The following is a 25128-nucleotide window of genomic DNA, read 5'->3' as shown; positions in this document are numbered from 1 at the left end:
CTCCATCTTGTTTTCCCTCTCCTCCTGTGTCAGAGGTCTGCTGGTTTGTTGGCTTTGGCCCTGATCGCCTGAAGGCTCACACTGGGTCAACCCAGCCTCGGGAGGATTGGATCACACCTTCCATAGGAGTCAGCTGTCAGATGGTGAGCTGCACCTGCTGTCTGAAGCAGGGTGGGCCCGCCACCGCCACCGCCCGGCCAATGCTGGAGCACATAATTATTGCCTCAAAGATGATTATGCTGTTTACTCATGCCCATACACACAACAGATGACTGTTTCACACTCCCTGCTCCCTCTCCCCCGCCTTTCTGTGAAGGCGTTTCACCTAGTGATGAGGAAATAGCTGCAGCCAACCAACATTCAGCACATCCAAGCAACAGGTCTGATGCCAGAAATGACCCGTAGCTATTAGCTGTTCAAACATCCCCCTCCCACATAACTTTATTTCAATTCAATGGGACCAGTGAGAGCTGGTTTAATCTACAAGGCGCAGTGTATTCCAATGAAAAATGAGAGCTGCCTCTATGGCTTTGAGGCAGATGGAACTATCAGTCCTAAACAGAAAAAATCAACCTTGATAGAAATTCTAGAAGAAGTAAAGCTACTTACATTCATGCATATAGTGGATGGTAAAATCTAAACTGTTTAATTAAAATTTTCATATTTTGAGTTGTTTCTTCCTCTTTTCCGTCTGACAAATGTTCATGACATGAATCCTTTGTGCTCATGTCAAGTTTATGTCAGTTAAGGAGATTAAAGTAATGTTTCTGGAAATATAATTAGTTTTGTTTACATGGGTATGAGGTTTTCTCATGATGATCACCTGCCTTCACAAGATAACAGTTGATTGTACATCATAAATAAAACCTTGTTATTTTATCCCATCCTTTCTTTTCATGGCTGCTTCAACATGCAACTTTCAGAAAGCAATAGCTTTATAGTGGTCAGCTTGTTCACAAAAATGGACAGTTAATTTTTACTGATGTAATTTGGGTTTTTTAATTTTTTATTATTGTATATATTTGTCTGTCTTGGTTAACAAATAAGTGTGCCCTCTCACATGTTATCCATGATTCTGTGCATTTGATAGATCAATAAGTAAATCAAAAGTTTCTTCTTCTTTTCAGTCTCAAACAAATGTTTGTGACATGAATCCTTTGTGCTCATGCCATGCTGATGTCAGTTATGAAGATTAAAGTAGTGTTTCTGGAGATATAATTAGTTTTGTTTACATGGCGTGGGTGGTACGTTTTCTCCTGATGATCACATGCCTGCTCAAGATAACAGTTTTAAATAAAACCTTGTCATTTTACGTTATCCCTACTGATCATGGTGGCTTAAATGTACAACCTTGATATTGAATTTGAATATATTTTATTTGATAGGGACGATGCAATTTAATACAGTTCCAATATAGTATGAAATTCATATGTTGAACAAAGCGTGTAGAACTGCTTATATTCAGCTCTTGTCCTTAGTTGGGATTTTATATACAGATGTATATAAAAATATATGTTGTTATTAAAATATTGACATTCAAACATCATAACACACTATAAAAATTTGAGGCACAATGAAATACATTTACCACAATACACATACTACAGTACATATACTACAATACATACATCACAACAACTTATACCACAATAATAATATATTCATATAGCACCTTTAAAAGCAGAGTTTACAAAGTGCTTTGACAAACAAAGCAAAAGCAGAAATTTGACACATACAAGGCAATACAACAACAGAAAGCCAAACAGTCCTATTGAACACAAGTGCTAAGAAACTAGGGTAGAAGTAAAATTTCAATATAAGATTATACAAACGGACCAAAAACAACAAAAGCAATGAAACCACAAATAAAAGGAATAGGAAAAAATAGTACATTAAATAGGTAAAATAAATAAAAAGAAATAAAACGATGACATCACAACAAAGCAAGTCTATAAAAATTAGTTTTAAGAGGTGATTTAATAGAAGTCATTGATTCACCGAGCCCTTTCTCACATTACACATATTGCAACACATACCACAACACATATGCTAAAATACACACGCCACAATATACTTACACTAAAATCCCTTGGAAATGTTCAGCGCAATTAAGAGAGTGTACAGCTTTGGTATGCTTTTAGCCAACACTTGACCACTTGACTAGAGTAAGCAGTAACTGTACAGGTGAAATATTTCTTAATTGTTTTCTTAATAGATTTAAAGATTTTTATTGTGGAATTTTATACATTTGTGTGACTGTGTTTTTAATCAATAAATAAATCAAAATTCAGACTTAAAAGACTGATAAATGCTCTTATTTTGATGTAAATGTGCATATTCGAGTTAAACAAAGGGAAGAGTGTGTTCAGGTGGATTAACCTTTAAATGATAAGTCAAACAGGTAAGTGCGCTCAGAGGAGGAAGGAGGAAGTTTTTTTCTCTGTTTAGATTGTAAAACTTGTTAATGCACAGTCTATATGGGTAACACCCCCATGCCCTCTCTCCCTCCCCTTTCCAGGAGCCGTATTGAGCTGTGGGGCTGGGACATTCCTGGTTTGACGACCAGCTTCGCCGCTGCCATGATTTGCTGAGCAATTCGACACTGGCTTCAAAGATGCGTGTGTGGAAGAGGCAGCGGTAGAGAGAGACGGAGACCGAGAGCTGAAGGAGAAGTTACAATAACGGACAGACACACGCAGCAGAAAGTGAGTGAGGAGCGCAACGAGCCGGGACGTAACGCTTTTTATCCAAACACGCGGACTCCAAACTTCCCTAGAGAAAACTCCACTACCTCAACTCGAGTTTCGACCAGGGGAAGTTGTCGCACCTTGGCCCCGAAGCCTGCGCTGCTCTGCGCGTCTGAAAACTCTCTTCTTCCCCTCTCTGCACCTCTGGCTGTTTTCATGTTCCTCCCGTCGTCTCGCGCTTTGAGCCCGTGTCTAATGGAGGGCCCAGTACGGATTTGCCTCCAGAAGAATGCGTTTTGCTGCTAATTCACCCGACGGCTCGCAGCTTTTGCCCTCCTGCAACAGAGGTAAGGACGGAGGCAGACAGGGGGGAGTCCCGGGCTGGCTGGCTGGTTGGCTGCGAGCGAGTTTAGAGAGGCTTCGGTGTGCGCACCAGGCCAGCTGGTCTTCTCTGGGAATAAAATGAAAAAGTGACGTTCAAAGAAGCAGGGAGCTCCGCGGTGCCAGTTTAATCAGTTTTCCAAACATTGTTGTGTTTTCTTAACTTTGTATTGTGGTGAAAGTGGAGAGAAGCGGCACGGAGAGCAGTACATCCTCCGTCTGTGTGTCAGGCTGGGAAACGGTGGCACCCGTGTCCCAAGATTAATATTATGTTCTTGAATTAACTGCACATTATAGACTACATCAGTAGTTGCATGGACATTACACTCTGACTCCAACCTTACTTTCATACGTCAACATTTGCTCCTTTAGGTTCATATTACCTAATTACAATGACAACACTTTGATTACTGGAAATGAAGTTCAATGAAGTTTCAGGATATGAGTCTGGGCTATAGTTTGGATTTTTTTTTTTTTTACTTCAGGCTTTATCTTTGTTAGATTGTAGTCTGCAGAGAGAAAAAAAATGCACAATTGAGTTGGATTTTTGTGCAAAACCATGCATTGTATTTTTCTAAAAATGTACCAAAAAACATTTAGACTATATTATTATTACTCAGAAGTTATCTGTTATCTCTGTGCATTCTGATACAACTCAGTGTACTTTGTTGTCTGAGGTGAATGAAATCCATGAATATTTGTTTGGTAAACAGCTCTGGAAGGCAGAGGCACTTCACTTAACATCCCAGTTGAAAACAGATGGCCTGCGGCTGCATTTCTGCTTTGAAAGATGAAAGAACATTTTGAGATATGGCAAATATGTCCCTCCGGTGACACACTGGTGTCACAGTCATAAAAGGTGAAAATGGACTGGGGATATGTGAAGAATTGCTTTGTTCTAAAGATGTACTTTTATTATGGATCCTCTTTGGGAGCCAGCTTTCTGCTACAGTTACCACTGTGCAGGAATATGGTGGCTTAGACTAATATTTGAAGTTCTGTTTTTTTTCCTCTCTCCAAAGACAGAAAGCCTTTATTGTTAAAGATAAATCCCCTGAGGATGTCATAAACGTCAGTTTGGTAAATCCATGTTGGTGTTGCTGTAAAATTTGGCAAGTGCACAAATGACAAAAGCAACCCTACCTGTCTGTGTGAATGAAGGTGCCATTGTTTACTGATTTGGAGAGTGATTTTTTGCTGAATTTTGTTTTCAGATTAGTTTAGTTCCACATATGATAAAAAAGAGCCAAAATAGTGGATGGTAAAAAAACAGTAAATATGCATAATGTAGTCTGATCAAGATCATCTAACAGCTTTTACTTTGTTGCTGTTGGCTCCATTTCAAATATTTCTTTAGGATCTCACTCTTCTTTCAATGTGGGAAATACTTCAAAAGCAAGAAACATTTTTGATGTGTCAAAAAAATGCTCTCTCTAACAGTAAAGGACGAAGTGTGCAAGTGTGTGCATGAGCTATTCCGCTTAGGTCTTGTTGTGTTGTGATCTGCACCGCTGCACTTCAGGAACTTTGAGGAAGACAACTCAAACCTTTAGTGTTATTGAGTCAAATACCAGCTTTTAAAAAATGTACATGGATTTATATTGTTAAAATCTAAATTTCTTTCTGAAAATGTCCAATGAGCAAAGAAAGTTTTTTACATTGTTACTAAAAACATTTATTTTTATCAAAGTAGATCACACACCAAACATGCAGATTTACATGTACAAGGCACCATATATGTTGAGGATTGTGGACATACAATCATTTATAATCTAAGATTAGACTTGACTTGGTTTAGTGTGTCAGAACACAAATACATGGAATGGCAGAGTAAAAGTGATAGTAATGATGTGGCTGCAGAGACAAGCTCCTCACTTACATCCCTCAAGTAATTTCCTCTGTCTACTCTTTGCCCCGATTGTCAGAGCTTCACAGGGACTTTTGTTACATAGGGGTAACTCTGAGAAAACTGAACACTTATTGAACAAGTTATTGAGAACAAAGTCTTGAATCCCTCTCAAATGCATGACATCCAGTCAGAGGGACACACATGGCTGCTCTCAGATAAAACACTTTCAAGTTCAAACAGTTGCTCGTGCATTGTTGCGTCGGTGGGGGACAAGAAGACACTTCCGATGCCTTTCAAATCCTTTCAGTGCTCCCCAATATTGGGTGAGCTTTTGACAGGGGCAGAGAGAGATTTGCTCTTTGTGTTCAGGCGCGGACGCTGACGGCGTTCACTTTGAAAGAGCAGTCCTCCTTCAGAGTTTGAATCTGTTTAAGGAATTTTTTGGGGGGGAATGTGGTGTAATTTTGTTCCCTCCAACCTGCCTCATTCTAACTTAATTCAGGCTGTGATTAAGCATTTTTCCTTAAAGACCTTTCTCCCTTGCTCTAACTACTGCTGCATTGCATTCTGGTCAGTCTGCGGGGAAATTGGTTGTCCTTTGGCAACTTGAGCATCATGTTGTTAGGCAGTTTCATCATAGAAAGTATAAAAATACTCTACAACAAAACAGACCCATAAATCTAAGCTACAATACCAACAACGGCTGGATTTAAAGCTGAACATAAAGCATGTGGAGTATTTTTAGTCCAACTGACCATGTGGGATTTTCCCCACAGTAACTACATATTGGAAATGTGATGGAAGTAGACAATGACAGAGCCTCGGAGTCATTTTTTTGTTTTCACAACATTTTTTGTGACTTTTGGGGGAAATTAATAAACCATTAGTGGCCCGGCTCTTATCAGACAAACCCGAACAAAGCACAACTATGCCATTAAGCGAGCTCAAATAATGTTTGGCCATTAGGGTGCTCGATAATGATAAACACATGTTGCTGTAGGAGAACTATGTTAAGTGGGCAATTTGAATGTAAGCACGTGTAATGATACCAGCCGTTGCTTTCATAATGGCTCTTTGATTTTTTTTCTGATGCAGTATTATAATCACACAACCACATACACACCAACAGTGACAAATAATTGTTAAATAGTAGCAGTAGAGATCTTGTGTTTCCATGGTAATGATAAGGCTTTATTTGAGGTAAAACCAGGAAGTGAGGTTAAAAAAATCTTTCAGTTTTTGTCATTTAAATCAAGACACTTTTTCTGATAATTTGGGGCATTGTGATTGGCATTTTCAGTTCATAGAATGAACAAAAATCAATAACCCCAAAAAGTATTAGAAAATAATAGTCAGTTGCACCTACTTTCAGCTAAAAGAATTTCAGTGACGGTTAGGTGGATGAATGTCTATCGGAGGTCAGTGTGGTGAGAGAGGGTGTGTCTAAACGAGTGACTAAGTGTATTTTGGGAACCTTCCACATTCTCCTGTTTTCTAGGCCATACAGATTTAAGGGCCAGGCAGCAAACCTCTCAATAAAATTGAAATTAATTTAAAACCTACATCTATGTGGTTTAGTTGTTTATTTGTTTCATGCTGTGATCTGTGATTGATTACCCCAAAGGATCAACCTTTGGCTGGGAAAAATCAGCCAAAGAGACTCATAAAACAGGAGAAAAATCTAATTTTTGAGCAGCCACCTTATTTTTCATCATCGTCACAATATTTTGACAGCTGTAATTAGTCCTTTTGTAGATCTCTGATGGCTAATCCATTTCAGCTTCTTAGTATAATAAAGTAGTATTTAGTGGACTCTTGTATGGTTGGTGGTTGACCCTCCAAGCAACTAAAAAACTAAAACCTGGTTTGTTTTGAACCCTTGACACATAGCCATGCTTTTACTCTCATTGCTCAGGGATTGAGTCATACTACATCTCTTTTTCCCATTTTCTAATGCTGGCCTTTACTCTGTGAGCTTCAGCTCCAATTCGTCAAGGACAGAGCCAGAGATCAGGCCCCATTAGATGGACAGAGTGGAGTTTTGGGCAGCATGCCAAAGAGCCCCCATGTTCAAGGAGCCAGGGGGTGCTGATTGACAACACCCAGCAGCCATGAGCAAGGGGTTGATGGGAAAGATGGTCAGGTCGGAGAAAGGGTTTGAGTTCTCGTGACTGCTGGGTTGGTGAGTGCACCCTGCAGCTGCAGTGCTAACAAAAAAAGACTTTACTTTCCACCCTCCGTTTCCCTCCCTAAATTTATTCTAGGGACAAGCTGTGAGTGGAATTGGATAAATTGAAGCTGTGTTGAAGAGGCCGTGAAGGCAAGCGCAGTAGCTGAAGGTGTCACTCGTGTTTACATGAAGCTGTCATTAGTAACACCTCTTATCTGCTCTGAGCTCACACTGTCATTATTTTAACTACACAATGTGTATGTCTCTCAGTGGGACCCCCTCCCCGTTTTCTACCATGTCCCCCTACTCTGACAGATGATCCAAACAGCCCGGCGCTGACTTGCTTTACTTTGCAAGCATGTTACTCCAGCAGGTTACAGATAGGCTGCATGCTTCCTCTGGTACAACTCCTCTGAAATGTCAAAGGTGAGCCGACTGTAGCCTGATGTATACACCAGCTTTCAACAGATGGTCATATTGAGTTTCTAAAAATTCAGAACCTTGAAGGACCTGAAACTAGATAATGACTTTCGAGAGATTTGAGAAATGAAATGAGAAACATCAGGGTGTAATTGTTAAGACAAACAAACAGTGTTTAGAGCAGCAGAAACAGATGTTTCCAGCCAGCCACCGAAATGCAGCGGGACAAAACCGTACAGGCTGGAGATAGGCAGGCAGAGGAGGTCTGCTTCTTCTCTGGAGAGGGCTTGTTTTCTGTTAACGTAATGGAAACGCAAGCCTCAGCTAAATATGTATGTCTGTGTTCTTAATATGATAAGAGAATGTAAACTAATGCCACACACAGCGCTATTGAGGAAAAACACTGTGCAGGCGGGTAAAGATAATGAAAATACCTCAGCAGCAGATGGACCCTCTTTGATAAACACTGATTTTTACTGTAGGATGAAATCTTATATGTAGAGGAAAGACCAAAAGACTGCGACAGACTGCAAAATACTTTGGCCTAAGCCGCTTGAAGCACACTATGAGTCTTTTTTAGCCACACGGTTTGAAGTATGTTGCTTATGCCTTTTTATTATGTGCTTATAATGATTCGAGGGAGTGCTTTTTGGCATGTGTAGCTATATGTGTCTTTAACATGATGCAGAACCGCCACGTGCATGAGAGGAAACAAAAAGTTACCCAAGAAAGTTCGACGTGGCATTTTGCACAATACTTGCCTGTCGCCAAAACCAACAATTTTTCTCATAATTGTCGAGCAAATATATGATCAGACCCATTGTTCCACAGCCTTGTCTCATGTAGTGCTCATAATGATTCCTCAGCCCCAGGGAAGATTTCAGGGAGTGAACTTCTGAACCAGACCCTTGCTGACAGCTCTCACAGCAGAGTATTTCAGAACATTAGAGGGGAATTTTTTTTTTTTTGCATCCTCAGCGTCTTCCTGTTTGCAAGATTCATTTCTTTTTCCCTTCCTGAAACTGACCCTACTAAATATGCCTGACTTAGTGTGTCGCCTCAGCGCGGGCCCCTAAGAGTTAGTCTTTTCTTCCTGAATCTGTGAGCAACCACAGCTTTCTATTTCAAATGTTGAACCAATAAGTCACATCTGACATGGGTTTTCTGCGAACCAGAATGTGTGTGCTGTTGAAAAGCCAGCGCAAGGATCAGGCAAGACTATATTAAGGCAAAACTAGTGGCTGGCACTCCCCTCCGGCTGACAAACAGGCTACTTGTTTGAAGGGCTGTTTTTCTCCCAGATGAGAGTGTGAGGCAGTGTGGGTACTGCTGCTGCCTGCCTCTGGGCCTGTGGTTATGGGTGCCATTTTGGGCCTTCCCTGCTACAAGATTAAGCCCCTTAGGGAGCAATGGAACCCCTTATTTATGACAGATATTCAAAGTGAGCGCAGGAATCTGAGTCGGAGGGATTAAACATATGGCTGGACCTCAGCATTGTTCTGGGAAGATTGTAACAGATACTCACCAAACTGCAGGCTGTATTTCTGCCTTGTGATGAATGAAAACACATCTTTGGTTTGACTGACACTAATCAAGTGAAGTAAATCATCTCTTTGTGGTGTTCCTACAGTAAACAGTAGCAAACATTCACAGACCTATGCACTGAGATAACATGGTTTCTGTATCATTGCTGTGTTTTGATCTTGTCATGAGGTTGTGTTTCTTTTGGTGGCATCAGGGCACTATGTCATCTACCAAAAGCTCTTCTCACCTCCAACACCGCAGCAATGAGCAGCCTGGACCCTAAATATGTTGCAGAGGTTTTTTTTAACGCTTTGACCAAGAGCCAGAAATGGAAACCTAGCCGGTGTGTGTGTTGACGTATCACCACCAAGTTTATTTTGTGATCACTTGATTGCCGCACAACAAGCGTGGAGTGTTACATGGCGAGACGGATAAACATTTAGACAAACTAAATAAAGCATTTACACACTCTGTTTGGGACTGCGTATTTATCTTTGGGGTCCTCAAACTTGTTCGTACAAGGGAGCTGGTTTGTTTGTTTGGGTTTTTGCAAGAGATTTGTGGAGTTGGTGAAGAAGACTAATTATATTTTAACCTTTTTACATGTGTTTGTTTTTGTTCTGCTGTCTGGCTGTGCAGTTCAGGCAGCACTTTCTGTCCCGTAAATCTTCCCCCTGTGAGTATATGACCATCACTCCATTATATTTGGAGAGTCAATTTATCTTTCTGAGAAATGAGAATACTCTGTGTGTACAGTACTTTCTTTCTCACGCCTCTCAAGTGACAAACAAAGAAAAGGCAAACACCCTGAAAGCAGACCAGTTTTATTTCTGGTTGGTTTTAAATACTGACTTTGCAAAACTGAGTTTCTTGTTAGGATCTATTTGGATGCCCTGTCATTTTGTTTTCATTGCACATGTTTGAAATTACTTTATTTAATATATGTTTTAGTTTGAAAGTACTTTTGGTCGCCAGCCAGGGACCTATCAGGAGGAGACTGAACAGAAACTGTTGTCTGCGTCTTTGCCGCTTGTTGCCGTAGAGACATGGGCAGTGATGGAATCCAGGAGAGCTGGGGAGGGACGAGAGACTGAGGGGAGAAAGGGTGGGGGCAGCTGGATCGGATCACTGTATGCTCTATGTTAACAGCCCACACAACAGCATTTAAAAAACACAGATAGTGCCTTGACTCCCCCAGAGAAGGTGGACATTTTCAAGCCATTTGGCAGACTTGTTAATTTTTCCCCTCCCTTGCATCAATGTGTTTTCCCATCATCTCTCTAATCAACGCTGATATTGAGGAATGTGAATCTGCGGCCCTCCTCTGCTTCGGTGCCACGGCTACAAAATCCCAGCTCCCCTCTTGCCTGGCGTGATGAATCAGACTCTTGGCACATGTTGGAGATCAGTGTTATAACACACCCTGCGGGCAAGACGGCCTTCTTGTGCATTCCTCCTTTCCATCAGAATTACCTTTTCGTCCGAGCAGACGTTCCCCTGTGGGCTGAAAGGCCTGTGAAATCAGCCGGAAGGGCCCAGAGAGCTCCGACAATGGGGAAGGGTTGTTAGTTACATGCACTTTGCAAAAGGTCTCGAGGTGGCCTTGTATAGTGGCGATACCCAGGGATCTGTTTCCAGTGTCCGAGGCCGCTATTGAGTTTCAATCCTGCGGTTAATCCCGCTGTTCAGGACCTTGGGAAACAACCGTACCTCCCCACCCTCCTGTCCCTCCCCCTCGCAGATTCCCAGGAAAAACAAGACATTGCAGAACAATCTCCAATTAAGATGGGTCTAACGTACTGTACCATTCAGTCCCCACTCTCTCTCCCCTGCGTCTCAACCTCCCTCCCTTTCTCTCCCCATCTCAGCTCTCTGCTTGTGTCCTCGGCCAACAAGCCTCGGGGTAGAATTAGCGCTGTCTCCCAGGTCCCGGCCCTGGCACTTTGGGAGGGTCGGGCTTTGGTGAACGGAGATGTTTGGAGGAGAGGAGGTGAAGGGAGGGGTGGATGTGTGTCCTTAGTAAACAGGGCTTTGTGGGATGTGACTGTCTGATCCCTGGGGGCCTCTCCTTTCATTCCTCCTCTCTTCTGATCCCACACCACGACCGTGTTGTCAGGGCTGTGGCGTCTCTGGGTTCTGGGACCTGCTTGGCCCCGTCATCACCCTGCACCTTCCGGACTGCTTCAGCTCTGTCCTCCTGCAGACACATAGACAGAGACAGAGACAGAAAGAGAGAGAGAGAGGGAGAGAGAGAAAAGCAGCAGTGTCTGAAAACTGCCCTTGAAGATGAATCTCATTTGGTTTCTGCAGTCACTTTAAATGATTTATTGAGGAGACTTGCATTAACTTTCCGCAGAATGTCAGGTTCAGATGAGGGCAGTCATTCTGTATTATGGATCGGCTAAACCCTTTGAATGTGATTTTCTCATTGTAAAACAAAATCACCCCTCTTATCTCCCCTCTTAATTCCCTTATTTGATTCCAAATCATGTCTCTCTTTCTTTTTCTCTCTTTCTCTCCCCTTCTTCAGCTCACTCCCCTTCTCTTTGTCTGTTCCACTTTTAATAACGTCTCAGTCTTTAATCAGACAGAGTTAGGCCATACCAGAGGCCCAGTGTTTCCACTCATTAGTTTCCTCTGTGGCCCCGGGCTGCCTCAGTGGGCTCACCCAGACCAACAGAAGAAGCCCATAATGGTCCCCTAGAGTCTCCTCTCTTAGGAGGCTATTCCCAAGTTTTTTGGGTCGAGCTGAATGCAGTTAAGCTGAATCATCAGTCAGTTTTGGCAGACATGGATGCGAGCTCAGCCATTATCTGTACGTCTATCTCTGAGCCAAATCAAGAGGGAGGAGAAATGAGTCGGGGCTTGGCAACTTTTCACCTCCTAGTGAATGTTTCACCTCTTTTTACCCTCATCTCCTTTTACTCCTCTCCCAGAGAGTTTTTCTTTCTATGTTCTCTTGTATGCTCCCCCTCCCCACTGCCTCTCATCTTCTTGTTTTGAATTTATCTCCCATCTCTTGTGTATGTGTCTTTCTCTGTCTCTTTATGTGTGTCCGTTGTTCTCTCTCTCTCTCTCTCTCTCTCTCTCTCTCTCTCTCTCTCTGTGGAGCTGAGGAATGTGCACGCTGCAGATCCTCTGTCCGTGAGATGTGGTGCGAGTGCAGACAGGTTTGGGGTATAGCATGTGAGTCAGCTTCAGTGCACAGGTCAGATTAGACCATCATACCAGAAAAGACTTGCTCATTTTCTTACACCCCACTGCTCCTTCACCCTGAACATCTTTATCTTGAACTCTGGGCTCTGTTCAGTTCAACGCATTTGTTACAATTCTCTTTTCTGAAGATGAAACTGTCTGATATATTGGATTTTTACCACCCTTACATCGACTTCAGGAGCAGGCAGGATTGACGTTTGACTTTTATTCAGTTGTGTGCTCTTGTGAAGCAGAAAGGGCCAGGCCCCAGCCTCAGTCAGCGGCACCAGTTGTGACCTGTTCTTCTCCTGCCCTCCAGGTCTTTGATGCTCCGCCGCGTTGCTTTTGTCCCTGTTTACCCAATATGACAGGGATATGGGCCAGCCCCTCATGCGGGCAGATGGGGCTTTAAGTAGTTCCTGCAGAGAGGAGGCCAAAAAGAAGTGCAGGTGCGAACCCCCCTCAGAACTTGAACCCCTGAGGGCAGCCTGTCAGTGTGTTTATTTTCTCCCGTGTCATCACCAGGGATCCCTCTTGTCCTACCAGGGGATATATGGTGCTATTCCTGTGCCTGAGTTTTGTATAACGCCTAAGATGAATAAAGGTGCTGCCTGTCAACAGTATATCTCTACTATGGATTTCTAGGTAAGGAAGCATGAAAGCATGAAAAACATTAAAAAAAAATGCAAGTTACAAAGATCAACAAGGGGACACAAGTTGTTTTTTCTTGCTTTTACATACTTGAGCCAGGTGTCAGTCAAACATTTCCCAAACATACCTGGGTCAATCCCCCCACCCCCACCCTAAAAAAATAGGACCTTTCCCACTTGAACTCACTGACACTAACCTCATTTATTTTCATAAACTGTCTCTGTGTCTGCATATCAGCTTTCAACGGTGCAGAGTCTGTTTTGTATGCTGGATGTCTCTTCAATTTTCAGCCGGTCGATCCCGTCTTGAGAATGGCCATGCATCTGAAACACAAGTGCAAAAACAGAGGGTAACACAAGATCAGATTTGGGATAGGAGGAGGAAATCTGGAACACAGGCTTTTTTCCTTTAACCCTTTGAAACTTGGATCATCATCAGTTTTCTTGTGCTGCGTTCAGACACCTTTCACAAGCTTCTTGAGGACTGAGCAAATTGGTCTGATTTCTTTTGAAAATATTGGGGGAAAAAAGGAAATGACCAGCTTGGCACAAAATGTTCCACAAATTGCAAGAAATTAGTGAAAGGTCACAAGACAATTACTTAAAAACTGATAAAATGTAATGGTTATTAAAAAAATATCCAAAAAATTAGGGGATATGTCTACTTCTAATAATATTATATTTAAATTAATATTATGTTTGTAACATAATTTAAAATTATGTTACAGAAAAATATAATAAATCCATTTTTTTCCAGCACATTTTTAGCCTTTTTGTGTGTTACTGTTGTTTATTTTCAGGTTATTTTCTTGTTAATTTTTTCCACACATTTTTAATTAATTTTTCGGCCATTTCCTGTTAAGTTGCCCATTGCCTTTTCTCCATGCTTTTGAACAAAATCAAACTATTTTACTCAGGCTGCAAAAGGTTAAGTAGTACAGTCTGGAGTTTTGAGAAGGAGAGCAGAGGAGTGAGGGAGTGGGCTGGCTGCAGATCAACATTGGACCAGAGGAGACGGCTCTCAGGCTGATCAGACTTCATTTGACAGGGACTTCCCTTTCGTCAAATGGCCACTCCAGCTTTTGTCTGGGCGTCTGCTCAGGAAGAAGCAGGACTTGCCTTTCCATACAGCCGGTGCTGCCAGCATCAGGATGACTCTCTGTGATGGGGGATACAAGATATCCTCACAGTGTCTGTCTCCACTGAGGTGGCTTCATGGTGGCGGATGTTAGAGGAAAGCCAAACAGATAAGAAGCAGGAATGATGCCCCTGTATTTCCTCGTTGAGCCAGATCAATGGACCAGATAGGCAGCTGTGTGTGTGTTTACACAAGGGCACCCAGTCGGGGCTGTAGTGCCTAACTGCTACTCCCACTGGGAGGAAGTAACTGGTTAAAATGAGACAGGGAAAGAAAGGTGAATACAGAGGGCCCTGTCTGTAGTAACAGAATCGGCTCCGGTTTCTCATCATACCGTGTGCCAAGGTGCATGTGCTTGGCTCTGCATTTTTATAGCGCTGTTGTTATTATTGTAATTATATATCATTATTCCGGCAGAGAGAGAAAGATAGTTTCCACTGATGATATGGGGGCAGTGTGCAGGGCCTGTTGCAACTCGTGGGATGGAGAAAAGCTAGCCTTGAAGATGTGTGTTTGATCTGCTTGAATGAGCGTGCACACTTAAACTGGAGCCTGAAGTGCCGAGCGTACAGCACATACATTATGTAGTATGTTCAATCCTGAAGTGAAAATTACAGATTGTTGCACGTTGTTGCAATTCAGTCAGAAGCAAGATGAAGTGTAAACTTTTGTGGAATGACAATGAATGTGTTTTTACCCTTTTTAAAGTTTCTGTTAAGCACTTTTACACTTGTTTTGTGTGGAATGTTTGGTAATGAGTGTAAAAACGGTGAAAATGTGTGAGTGAAACAGAGGGAGCTGGAGGTGACCTCTGTGGGCTGGTCCAGGGCCACCAGACACCCGCTGGTCCACCCTCTTTCTCTGCTCTTCCCTGACCTTTGACCTTGGGGTGAGAAGGGGGCATGGGCCAGGAGCTGGGAGAGTTTATTATTTCCTGCCTCTTCTCTCCTCCTCCTCCTCATCTCATGATGCCCTCAGAGAGGGAGAGCAAGATGAAGAGAGTGAAAATGAATGCATGGATAAAACATCTGTGTATCACTGGTGAGATTATAGAGGAACAAACATTCTACCAGCATCTCTCACCTCTCAAATAGTGCTGAAACAATTAATCAATCAACAGAAACATATTTTTCTATATTGAGATGGTGCAGAATAGTATGGTGTAAGTGTGGTGATGGACATTTGGACAGAGTCGGTTCATGATTGTGGATTAATAGTTTAGTATGGAGAAGGGGTCAGAGTAGACACGCATTTTTCTTCTTCCTACTTCTTTTCAGACATGAAATGTAAAGTTTACATATAATTTACTTATTGAAAATCTGTTATTGAAAATCTGTATATATATTTGTGTGTGTGTGTGTGTGTGTGTGTGTGTGTGTGTGTGTGTGCGTGTGTGTAACTATAATTTTTGTTTGTGTTTTTAGTATATTCAAGTATATTCAATTAAAAATGAACTGACAATAGCTTTGGTAGGTGATTATTGGCTCAGGCCATTTATCAAGCAAAATATGCAGAACTTTTGCTTTTTCCAAATTGTCAAATGTGAAGATATGCTGCTTTTCTCCACTTTACATAATTGTACATTGAATGTCTTTGGGTTTGAGAGACAATTTGAAGAGATCAGATTGGAATATAAGAAGCTTAGAAGGGCAATTTCCACCTTTTAAACACATACATTTATTAATTGCAGCCCCACTGGGACCAACTTGTTATTTTCTAGCCGTACCGCACCTTTGAGAGAAGGCTAAACACACTGACCTGCTTTAGTGTGAAGCAGATGAAACAATGTTTAGGTTAGAGAATGAGGGTTAGAAACCTGTTCGGCTTCACCAATCTCACCCAGACATCATCCTTTTAATTTGACCCACCCTTTAGCCCAGGTCAGCCCTTCTGCTAACGTCTGCGAGCCACCGAAGCGCCAGTGTGAATATCACAGCTGGACGGCCATTGTCCCTCCGGCCTCAGGCTCAAACCCTGGTAACCAACCAGGAACCTGGGATCAAAGCTTTCTCGGATTACTCTTAGAAAAAAGGAGGAGGAGGTGCCGCAGTCGGAGGGGGTCGGGTTGAAAAGGATAGAGGAATGCTCCTAATTACGTGCCCTCCAGTGTGTCTGGGCCTGCACTTCAGGCTACAGTGAACCTATGAGGAAGCAACACAGTGTGACAAGAGAGTGATATTAAGAGTGAGGCGACAGTCTCTCCACGGCCACTCCATTAGCAGGAGATCTCAGCAGCCCAGTGGGAGAGAGAAGCAGGGGGGCAAAGCGGCTGGACATTCCAGCCTCCGTGGAGACACTGAAGTGGGTGAGAACAGGGGTCCAAGGAGAGGGTGGGAGGTGGAGATCAAGGGGTGTGTAAAGAGGATGTGTCGTGAAGATTAGAGGGATTGACGTACAGGATTCATTTGGAATCTTATAGATTTTTTTTCCCCTGCACAGATCCCACCTCTGAAATCCTCCTCTGGCTTGTTCAGTCATTTCTTTTTTTGTCTTCTTTTGCTCATGTGGATGCTGTCATGTTTCCACACAGAGCTCTGTTTTGATGTGTTTTTCCTCTCTTCTGTGCAGGTTTGCTGGACAGACGAGGGCGTGCGCACTGGGCAACACGGCTGCTGGCAGGGGTCAGAGTGCACCATGGACAGTGGCCTAAGGGTCCTCCTGTCCACTGTGCTGTGTCTCAGCCAGTCCCTGCTACACAAAGTATGGCTGTGACTTTATCGTTCTCACAGGATGTGCTCATTGCCAGTTTACACAGCAACAGAAAGATTTGTTTAAACCAAAAACCATTATTTTTATATTAACAATAGAGCAAATGATTGTGTAATGTGAAAGGTCACCCTCATGGTGATGACAGCACAGAGGTAATCACTAACTCTGCAGCTCTAAGCAGCTTTCATGCATGCTTTCATCAGTTTCTAGCAACAGTGTGGCAGCTGTTTCAAGCAAAATAGCTCAGATAAACCCAATCTGCGCTACCTTCCAACACCAAGCAGTTGAAGAAAGTGGCAATAATAGCAGCTGAAGAAACAGATATTTTTCTGATTATTGGAGTCTCTATCTATCTATCTATCTATCTATCTATCTATCTATCTATCTATCTATCTATCTATCTATCTATCTATCTATCTATCTCTCTATCTGTCTGTCTGTCTGTCCATTGCTCAAGATAATTCACAGACCTTGTTATGAGCAATTGCACGTAGGAACAATTTTTTTTCTACCATACTATGCCTGCCAGCCGAATTACTGTGCAGAAGGAAGCATGCAGCTACTGCTAACTTACTTAGCACCACCACTGAGCTTGATAATGTTATCGCTCAGCTGAGGAGGACACCATTGATGTTTACACCTCTCTAAGCACATGCCTCAAGTTGTAGCTTGACAGAAAGAAAGTAGTTCCCACATGTAACTGTTTACCAATAGATCTGTGGATTATCTTGAGTAACCAGGTCATGAAAAAAAACATTATTTTTTTGTATTAAATATCTGTAGAGCTATCTCCATGGTTATGAGGTATTTCTCACTTACCTTTCCTTTGAGCACCTCTATTTTATTGCGATGGGCTGAGGCATCTGCATGAGAATATGTTTTATAATTGATAATAATGAAGTATCCATAACAAAATGATTGATTTAGAAATCTGAACCTGTTTTTTCTGTCTCCCCACCAGCTCAATATTTCTCTTTCCGCTCTGAGCCTGCATCTTTGGTCCAGAGTCAAGGCTCTGTCGCTCGTCTGTTCTGCTTAGTAAGTCCACCATCAGCAGTGGTTTCTTGGCGCTTCAGAGGCCGTCCCCTGGACCAGGACACCCTGCCTGGTGTGGAGCTCAATGGGGGCTCCCTCACCATCTCCTCCCTTAAGCCCAGCCATGTTGGCATCTATCAGTGCGTGGCACGCTTAGACCATGGGCCAGCCATCGCCAGCCGCCATGCGCGTGTGGCTATAGCAGGTACGGATACAGAGAATTACCCTTCTGTGTATACTTCTACTCACTTCAAAGCAGAGCGCTAAAAAAGGAGGAAGTTGCCTTGAGAAAAGGAAGGCCATTTTGCGCGTGTTGAACACTCAGAAAGAATGCCTGTCGTCGGCTGCCTGCTGCTGAGCGGCGGAGGGGAAGGAAGCAGTAGGAGTTTGTACTCGGGCACCCATCCAAATGCCTCTTGACCAGTATCCTTAATGAGCCTTGGGCTTTCCTGTGTGGTGTGTTATGTTCCTGCTGGGATGCTGCTTGCTGTTGGACACTACACTACAGGGTTGACCCTGATCTGGAAATGAATCAGGCATGAATAGAATCTCTTACTACAACAATAAACAAACCCAGTGATCCAACACAGACAGCTAAACTCAAGTAGCGCTGCTCGCCTTCGTTCCTGACTGCTGATATTTAGCTTTTATAAAATGTCTAATATTCTGCAAAGAAAGTGAGTTTAACTGAAGGAGTCTTCTTTTTCTTTGTCACTGCAGAAATATCAGAATATGAAGATGGCCGACGACGGTCATTATCAGTGCAGGAAGGCAGCACTGTTCTTTTAGAGTGTCCGCTACCACACAGCGTCCCTCCAGCCCTTCCTAGACTGAGAGTACGAGGGGAGCGGATAGAAGTGTCAACAGGTTTGTTTGAGACCAGTAAAGAAAATGTAAAGTTTCTTTTTCTAAACAAAGAGAAAAAAACTCCTGCACATGGTCCTGCTTACTGCTGACAAATTTATTGAATGAAAATGAATGATTTTTCATTCAATCAATATGTCAGCAGGAAGCGGAATAGTGTGCGGGAGTTTTTCTCTTTGTTTAGAAGTTGCATCCTCCTCCAACACACCTGTCACACATTCTGTGCACAGATTATATTCAGAAAGTTTCTTTGAAAAAAAAAACATTTCAGGTTTTATTAGGTTATTTCAGGCAATGCTGAAAGTCATTGAGCAGGACTACTTGTGCATCAGATGTTCTGATACCACTTTTTTCATCTAGATACTGATTCTAATACCTGAACTTGTGTATCGGCCAATATGGAGTAACAATCCAATAAAGAATTAGCAGCTGTATACCACTGAGCCTGAACGGATGTAAAATGATTGCTATTATTGCTGTAAGATATGGCTCAGGTTAAACTCAATGAAGACCATGAACAAATGCACACAGAGAGTGAATGTGATAGGAATTTGCCACATTGCTGACATTTTGCAAACGGTTTGCACTTTCCCGCTGTAAAACAGAAGTTGCCATTGGCTGCACAGTGCATCTTACCGTGTAGGCTAAACTTTTAGAGCGTTGAAGAAGAAATGATTTCCAAAAAAACTACAGTTGTCTACTGGTGTGAAATTACATAAAAGTTTATTCATAAACTATGTGGTATCGATTGGTGCATTGCTTTTCGTACTCTCTGATACCTGATCAAGCATTTTAGTGAGTATCGGAGGCATTTACAGTACTGGTATCAATACTGGAACAACTTTAGCATCAATGTGATGACATTTCTTGATTTTCTTTTTTTTATGACAAGATTTATCAAAAACAATCATTTTCATTTGGTTATTTTATATATAATTGTACAACTTCAGAAAATGTATTAATACCACCATATAAAATCATATGTACTATCATTTAAAAAAAATTTCATTTTTTTTTCATTTTTTTCAATTCATTTTATTCCTTTGTTGTTTACCTGCTCATTGTGTAACACGCACACACTATCTTGATACTGTGGATGTTCTCTGTGCCATCACTGAAACTGCTGTTTCACTTTTTTTCAGATGACTATTTAGTTCTTCCGTCTGGAAACCTCCAGATTATCTCTGTTTCAGACCGGCACCAGGGCATGTATAAATGTGGTGCTTTTAACCCTGTTACTGGAGAAACCGTCATGCAGCCTCATGGTACTAAACTGTCAGTAAAAAGTAAGTCTGATAACGTTTACTTTAGGATTCTGAAGTTTTGATATTTTAGCTGTGTTTTCTGTTATCGTCTGCTAACGTGGCTCATTTGTTTGTTTAGATTCAGACTCCTCCCCCTCAGTGCGGATAGTTTATCCCAGTGCCCCAGTGACTATTTCGGTGCAGCAGTCACAGTCGCTGACGTTGGAGTGTATCGTATCTGGTAGTCCAGCACCAGCAGCCAGATGGTTTAAGAACGGTAAGGAGGTCACACCAGGACCTTCCCACCAACGACAGCATAACAATCTGGCCTTTGCTGCGGTGACTAGAAGCGATGAAGGGAGTTATACCTGTGCTGCAGAGACCAAGCAGGGGACTGTGATCAGCGCTAACTATACTGTGAATGTTCTTGGTAAGTAAAGCACATTGAAGGATGTTGCGGTGTGGTGATGGTTTGCAGCAGACCTCATGGAGATGCTGATCTTTCCCCCTCTTCTCCACAGAGCCTGTGTCTATCACAGAGGGCCTGACCGACCAGCTTGTCTCCCCTGGCTCCTCCACTCATTTTACCTGTGTAGCAAAAGGAAACCCTTCCCCAAACATCACCTGGCTGTTCAACACTGAACCCATCACACCATCAGGACACTTTCAGATCTCTGGATCCTCGCTTGTCATTACAGACGTGACATCACAGGATGAGGGTGTGTTTCAGTGTCTGCTCGACAACGGTATTGGCTCGGTGCAGTCATATGGAATGCTTAAGACACAATCAGGTATGCATCAGTCATCTTCAACTGATTTGTTACTTGGCTTCCGCTGTGGAATGTAACTAAGTACATGTACTCAAGGATTGTACTTTGGTACAAATTTAAGACACTTGTACTTTACTTGAGTATTTTCTGTTCATGACACTCTATATTTTTACTCCATTATATTTCAGAGTGAAATTTTGTACTTTTTACTTCACTACATTTATGTGACAGCTTTAGTCTCTAGTTACTTTATAGATATATATTTGCATTAAAATCATAAGAAAAGTTTATGTTGAAGTTGATACAAGTACAGCTGAAATGATTACATGATTAGTCTATAAGCTGATTGATAGAAAATACATTGCCGACTATTCTCTATAAACATTTAAGTGTTTTTCTATTTTTTCAAATTTTCTTTCTTTCTTTCTTTTTTTTTTTAGATTTGTCTGTATTGGATACACTTTACTTTTAATACTTTAAGTACATTTTCCTGATTATGCTTACTTACCATTATTTGAGTAACATTTTCAATGCAATTTACTTGGAACAGAGTATTTTCAATGTGGTATTAGTTGTTAATGGTATATAATATATAATAATGAAATGTCCAAGATCATGCCAATTTTTAGTGGGTTACGAGACATCTTTCAAAACTGTTTAAAGGTATACAATGCAGGATTGTTGGTTAGTGTTTGTTAACATGCCAACCAGCTGTGAAAGTAAAAGTCACCCCCAGATTCACAGTCATTATACATTTCGCCTTGCAGTTTTTGAGTTTTTGGTGCTGTGTCTCTTGGATGCCTGCTGCTTACAGTCTGGCACCTGGTTTTTATAAAGCCCCGACCTCACCTGAGTGCTGGTGGGGTGGGGATGCACACCCATAAAAGTGCTGAGCACAAAAAATTAGAAGAAGAGCAGAGTCTCTGCAGAAATATAAATTTCCAGATACCTTTTCTTGGGTCATAAGTAATGATTTAGAGGGATTACTTCTGTACAAGATTACATACTGTTCTTTAGGAAAATTCTTTACAATATATTTTGAAACAATTAATCAGTTAGTCTATAAAATGTCAGAAAACAATATCGATCCAAAAGCGACATCTTCAAATTGCCTCTTTAACCCAAACAACTTTCCAAAACGTCATAATTTGGTCGTTCACAGCAGAGCCCTCCATTGGTGTCTCCAGTCATCCCGATCCTCCATGCATCTGGTTAGCTTGCCACTGCTTTCTGTTCCTGCATCTTTCTTTAGGACATCCAAGTATGTTGATGTTGGACGTCCTTGTGAACGGTGTCCCTGTGTTGGCTGCCACAGCACCAGTTTGCTGGCTCGGAGCTTCCGGTGTTTTTTGGCAGTGACCAGCAAGTTTCTGGATACTATTTTCTTTCGCCCATCCTAGGCAGTGACGTGCATGCAATGGTCGATGTTCAAATTACAGTCATTTAAAATAGTCATAATAATCAATAAATCCTCACATTTGAGCAGCTGAAATCAGAGAGCGGTTGGCTTTTTTGCTTGATAAATGAGTTAAACAAAAATTCAAATTGTTGATTTTAAGTCATTCTGCATTTCCCAATATCCTGTTTAATTTCCCTTTACCAAAGCAAGACAAAACTGGATTCAGTACTGCATTGCCACTGTACTGTAAGATCATGACCAACCTCACGACATGTACGCTGTTGCTGGAGGCCTCACAGAGCTTAAGAGTTTACAATAGGGAGCATTTTAAGAATTGCCACTTTATTGTAAATTGTTGCAAAAGCTGTTGCTCGTGTTGGAAAGGGTTAAGGCATCTTACCAGGCGGGATCCCTGTGTGCCTGCACATACAGTATCTGCAGGGAGTCCTTTCTCTTTGAGTGTGAATGTGTGTGTGAATTTCAGAGGGCTGGTAGGAGAGGCTTAGCCAAGGCCGCCCGCCTCCTGAGCCTTGAACTGAGTTTGAGCGTGAGAGTGAGCTTTGTGCACGCCGTCGGGGATAAGCCCCCGTACACTGGAATGTAAGGAGTAGCCATGGAGGGTTATGACGAGGACCAGACCACCCAGCTGTCAACATCATACACAACTGCCTTTTATTTATTAACACATCACAACACCCCCCCTCCTCCACCACTCTTCCCCAAGCCTCCCCTCTCCTCCCTCCCCAGCCGCTCTACGCCAGGGCCCCATTCCTCAGCTCACCCCTCTATCTGCAAAATGATTAATACGGCTACATGTGGTACATAGGGAGTACAAATCAGACAGGATCAGCCGGGTTCACTGCAAAACATTTGCTCCCCGTCCACAGACTCCAGGAAGAAGAATGAGAATTAATATCTTTTGTGCAGATATACTCAAAATATGAGGCTGATAAGCAGGATATGCCAAGCAGAGGTAAACTCTCTGAGGTCAGATTGTGTTCAGGTTGTTTTTTAGGTACCAGGCACCAGAGCTTATCGAATGCCCTCTGCATCAAATTAAACAGTATCACTGATGTGATAAGTCTGGTATTAAGTAGTAATTCATCACAGAGAGCAATTTGAAATGTGTTTGATTTTCTGTTTGTTGTTTTCATCACCATGACAACTCCCCGCTGTCATCCGTTAAGTAAGATGCACCACAGTGGAGATGTAGTGTCCTTATTCTATCATGTGATTGGCTGTTTTGTCCTAGATCCCAAATGACAAAGCTAGAATCCCGCCTCTAGCTATTAGTGCTGAAATGATCATTTGATTACATGATTGACAGAAAATGCATCAAGAATAATTGCGGGAAAACATCAATATGTCATTAACCTCTTGAAACCTGGATCGAAATCAGTTTCCATGTGCTGTGTTGAGATTCCTTTCTCAAACTAACCCCTTTAACCCTTTAAACCTAAGCAAATTGGTTTGCTTTCTTTTGGAAACATGAGGAAAAAGGCAGTGAGCAACAAGAAATGTTCTGCAAATTGCAACAGATTAGAAAAAGGTTGCAATAAAATGGCCTGAATATAATAAATTCATACATATATTTTTTTAGGACTTTCGTGGGTCATTTTCTTGTTTGACTTAGTTTTTCTCTTTTCTTTTGTTTTTTTAATAAACTTTTTTCAGGTACGTTTCTTGTTACATTATAATAATAATAATAATAATAATAATAATAATATTATTAACTATTATTATTATTATTATTATTATTATTATTATTATTATTATTATTATTATTATTATTATTATTATTATTATTATCATTAATTTCCTGGTAATGTCTTGTTAAGTTGCTCATTGCTTTCTACCCTTTTTATTGTTTTGATTGTTTTTTGAAAGAAGTCAAACTAATTTGCTCAGGTTTTAAAGGTTGATAAACTGTTCTCTGTTCTATCATTGCTCATAGAATATCTTTGGGTTTTGGACTGTTGGTCTGACAAAATGAGCATTTTAAAGACATTTCCTCAGACTTTTTTCCCTATTTTCTGTTATTTCTAAACCAAAGGATTAAACAATGCATCTTCATAGAAAAAAAATCATTGTTTGCCACCTCCTCGCAACATCAGGAAAGAGCTATTCCAGGCAGTCAGTCAGGAAAATTAAGAAAATACATTCACTTGTCCTCCAATAAGCTGAGCTCTGTCCAAACTGAGACTCTCGTCTCTGTTAGTAATCCCCCGTGATTTACTTTCATATTTACTCCCAGGTTTTCATTTTTAATGTACTGACCTTTTTCTGGGAAGGACCTGGCAGTGAATCTCTGTCCAGGTATAGCTGCACTTACTTAAGATATATCACGCCTCTCCATCAGGACTGTAAGGACGCCGTGGCCTTAATTGCCTCCTCCTGTATCAGTGTGTCAGAGGAGGAGCCCCAGCTGTGGTTAAGCTATGAGTCAGAGCTGTGGAGAGGGCAGAAGGAGGGAATGAGCAGGAGAGTGTGCTGGGCTGGATGTAGTGCCGGGGTTTGATTCTCTCCGGTATTTTAATGGTTGGTGTGTGGAATGTGTGGCAGCTGGCTGCAGTCCCAGGATCAGGTCTAGTGTTACCAGCTCCGGGCCCGTTTGTTTTACAAAGTGAACCGGTGCTGCACACAAAACAGCCCAAAACTGGACCCAGGACCCCGCAGCGTGCCCCCTGTGGCAAGCCTCGCTGCTTTAACCTCGTTACTCACTTGTTTAGGTTTAATATTCAATTATGATGCTCTTTGACCTCAGTGGTGTGGCTCAGAGTCGAGCGGTCCCTGCTCCTGTGGGCTGTGCTCAGTGTCCTCCAGAAGTCTGTGAAAAATTCCACCCAGGCTCTGCCAAACCGGTGTCAGCCATAATAAAGCTCCCAGCTTGCATGATTCGTCCAGGTGGACTGCTCTGGCTCTGGCGAAGATTTAATGAAAAAAGCAAACAAAGCATGATTATGTAGTGCTGCGGAGATCCAGGTTTTTCTTGTTATTTTATGTAGATTAAAAAGCTTGTTCCAAATGTAAAACTTTCCAGGACTGGCTGTCCTTTGTGGACATGTAGGGCCACCTCAGTTAGTCGTTGACTGA

The 25128-nt window shown here is 41.9% G+C and overlaps 1 protein-coding gene across 1 annotated transcript in view; it reads left to right on the top strand.

Moving 5' to 3' along the window:
• The first annotated feature begins 2567 nt into the window (after positions 1–2567).
• cdon (cell adhesion associated, oncogene regulated) overlaps positions 2568–25128 on the top strand; it is a 40649-nt gene continuing 18088 nt past the window's right edge. The window contains exons 1-8 of the mRNA XM_042487392.1: positions 2568–3034; positions 16583–16714; positions 16940–16949; positions 17685–17963; positions 18479–18625; positions 19765–19908; positions 20006–20296; positions 20388–20657. Coding sequence (XP_042343326.1) covers positions 16649–16714; positions 16940–16949; positions 17685–17963; positions 18479–18625; positions 19765–19908; positions 20006–20296; positions 20388–20657 — 1207 coding nt within the window. The 5' untranslated portion in view covers positions 2568–3034; positions 16583–16648. The remainder of the gene's footprint in view (positions 3035–16582; positions 16715–16939; positions 16950–17684; positions 17964–18478; positions 18626–19764; positions 19909–20005; positions 20297–20387; positions 20658–25128) is intronic.

The sequence above is a fragment of the Plectropomus leopardus genome, chromosome 5 (genome assembly GCF_008729295.1).
Source record: "Plectropomus leopardus isolate mb chromosome 5, YSFRI_Pleo_2.0, whole genome shotgun sequence".
NCBI lineage: Eukaryota > Metazoa > Chordata > Actinopteri > Perciformes > Serranidae > Plectropomus > Plectropomus leopardus.
Note: the sequence above shows the minus strand (reverse complement) of the source record. Positions and strands in the feature narration are given on the sequence as shown.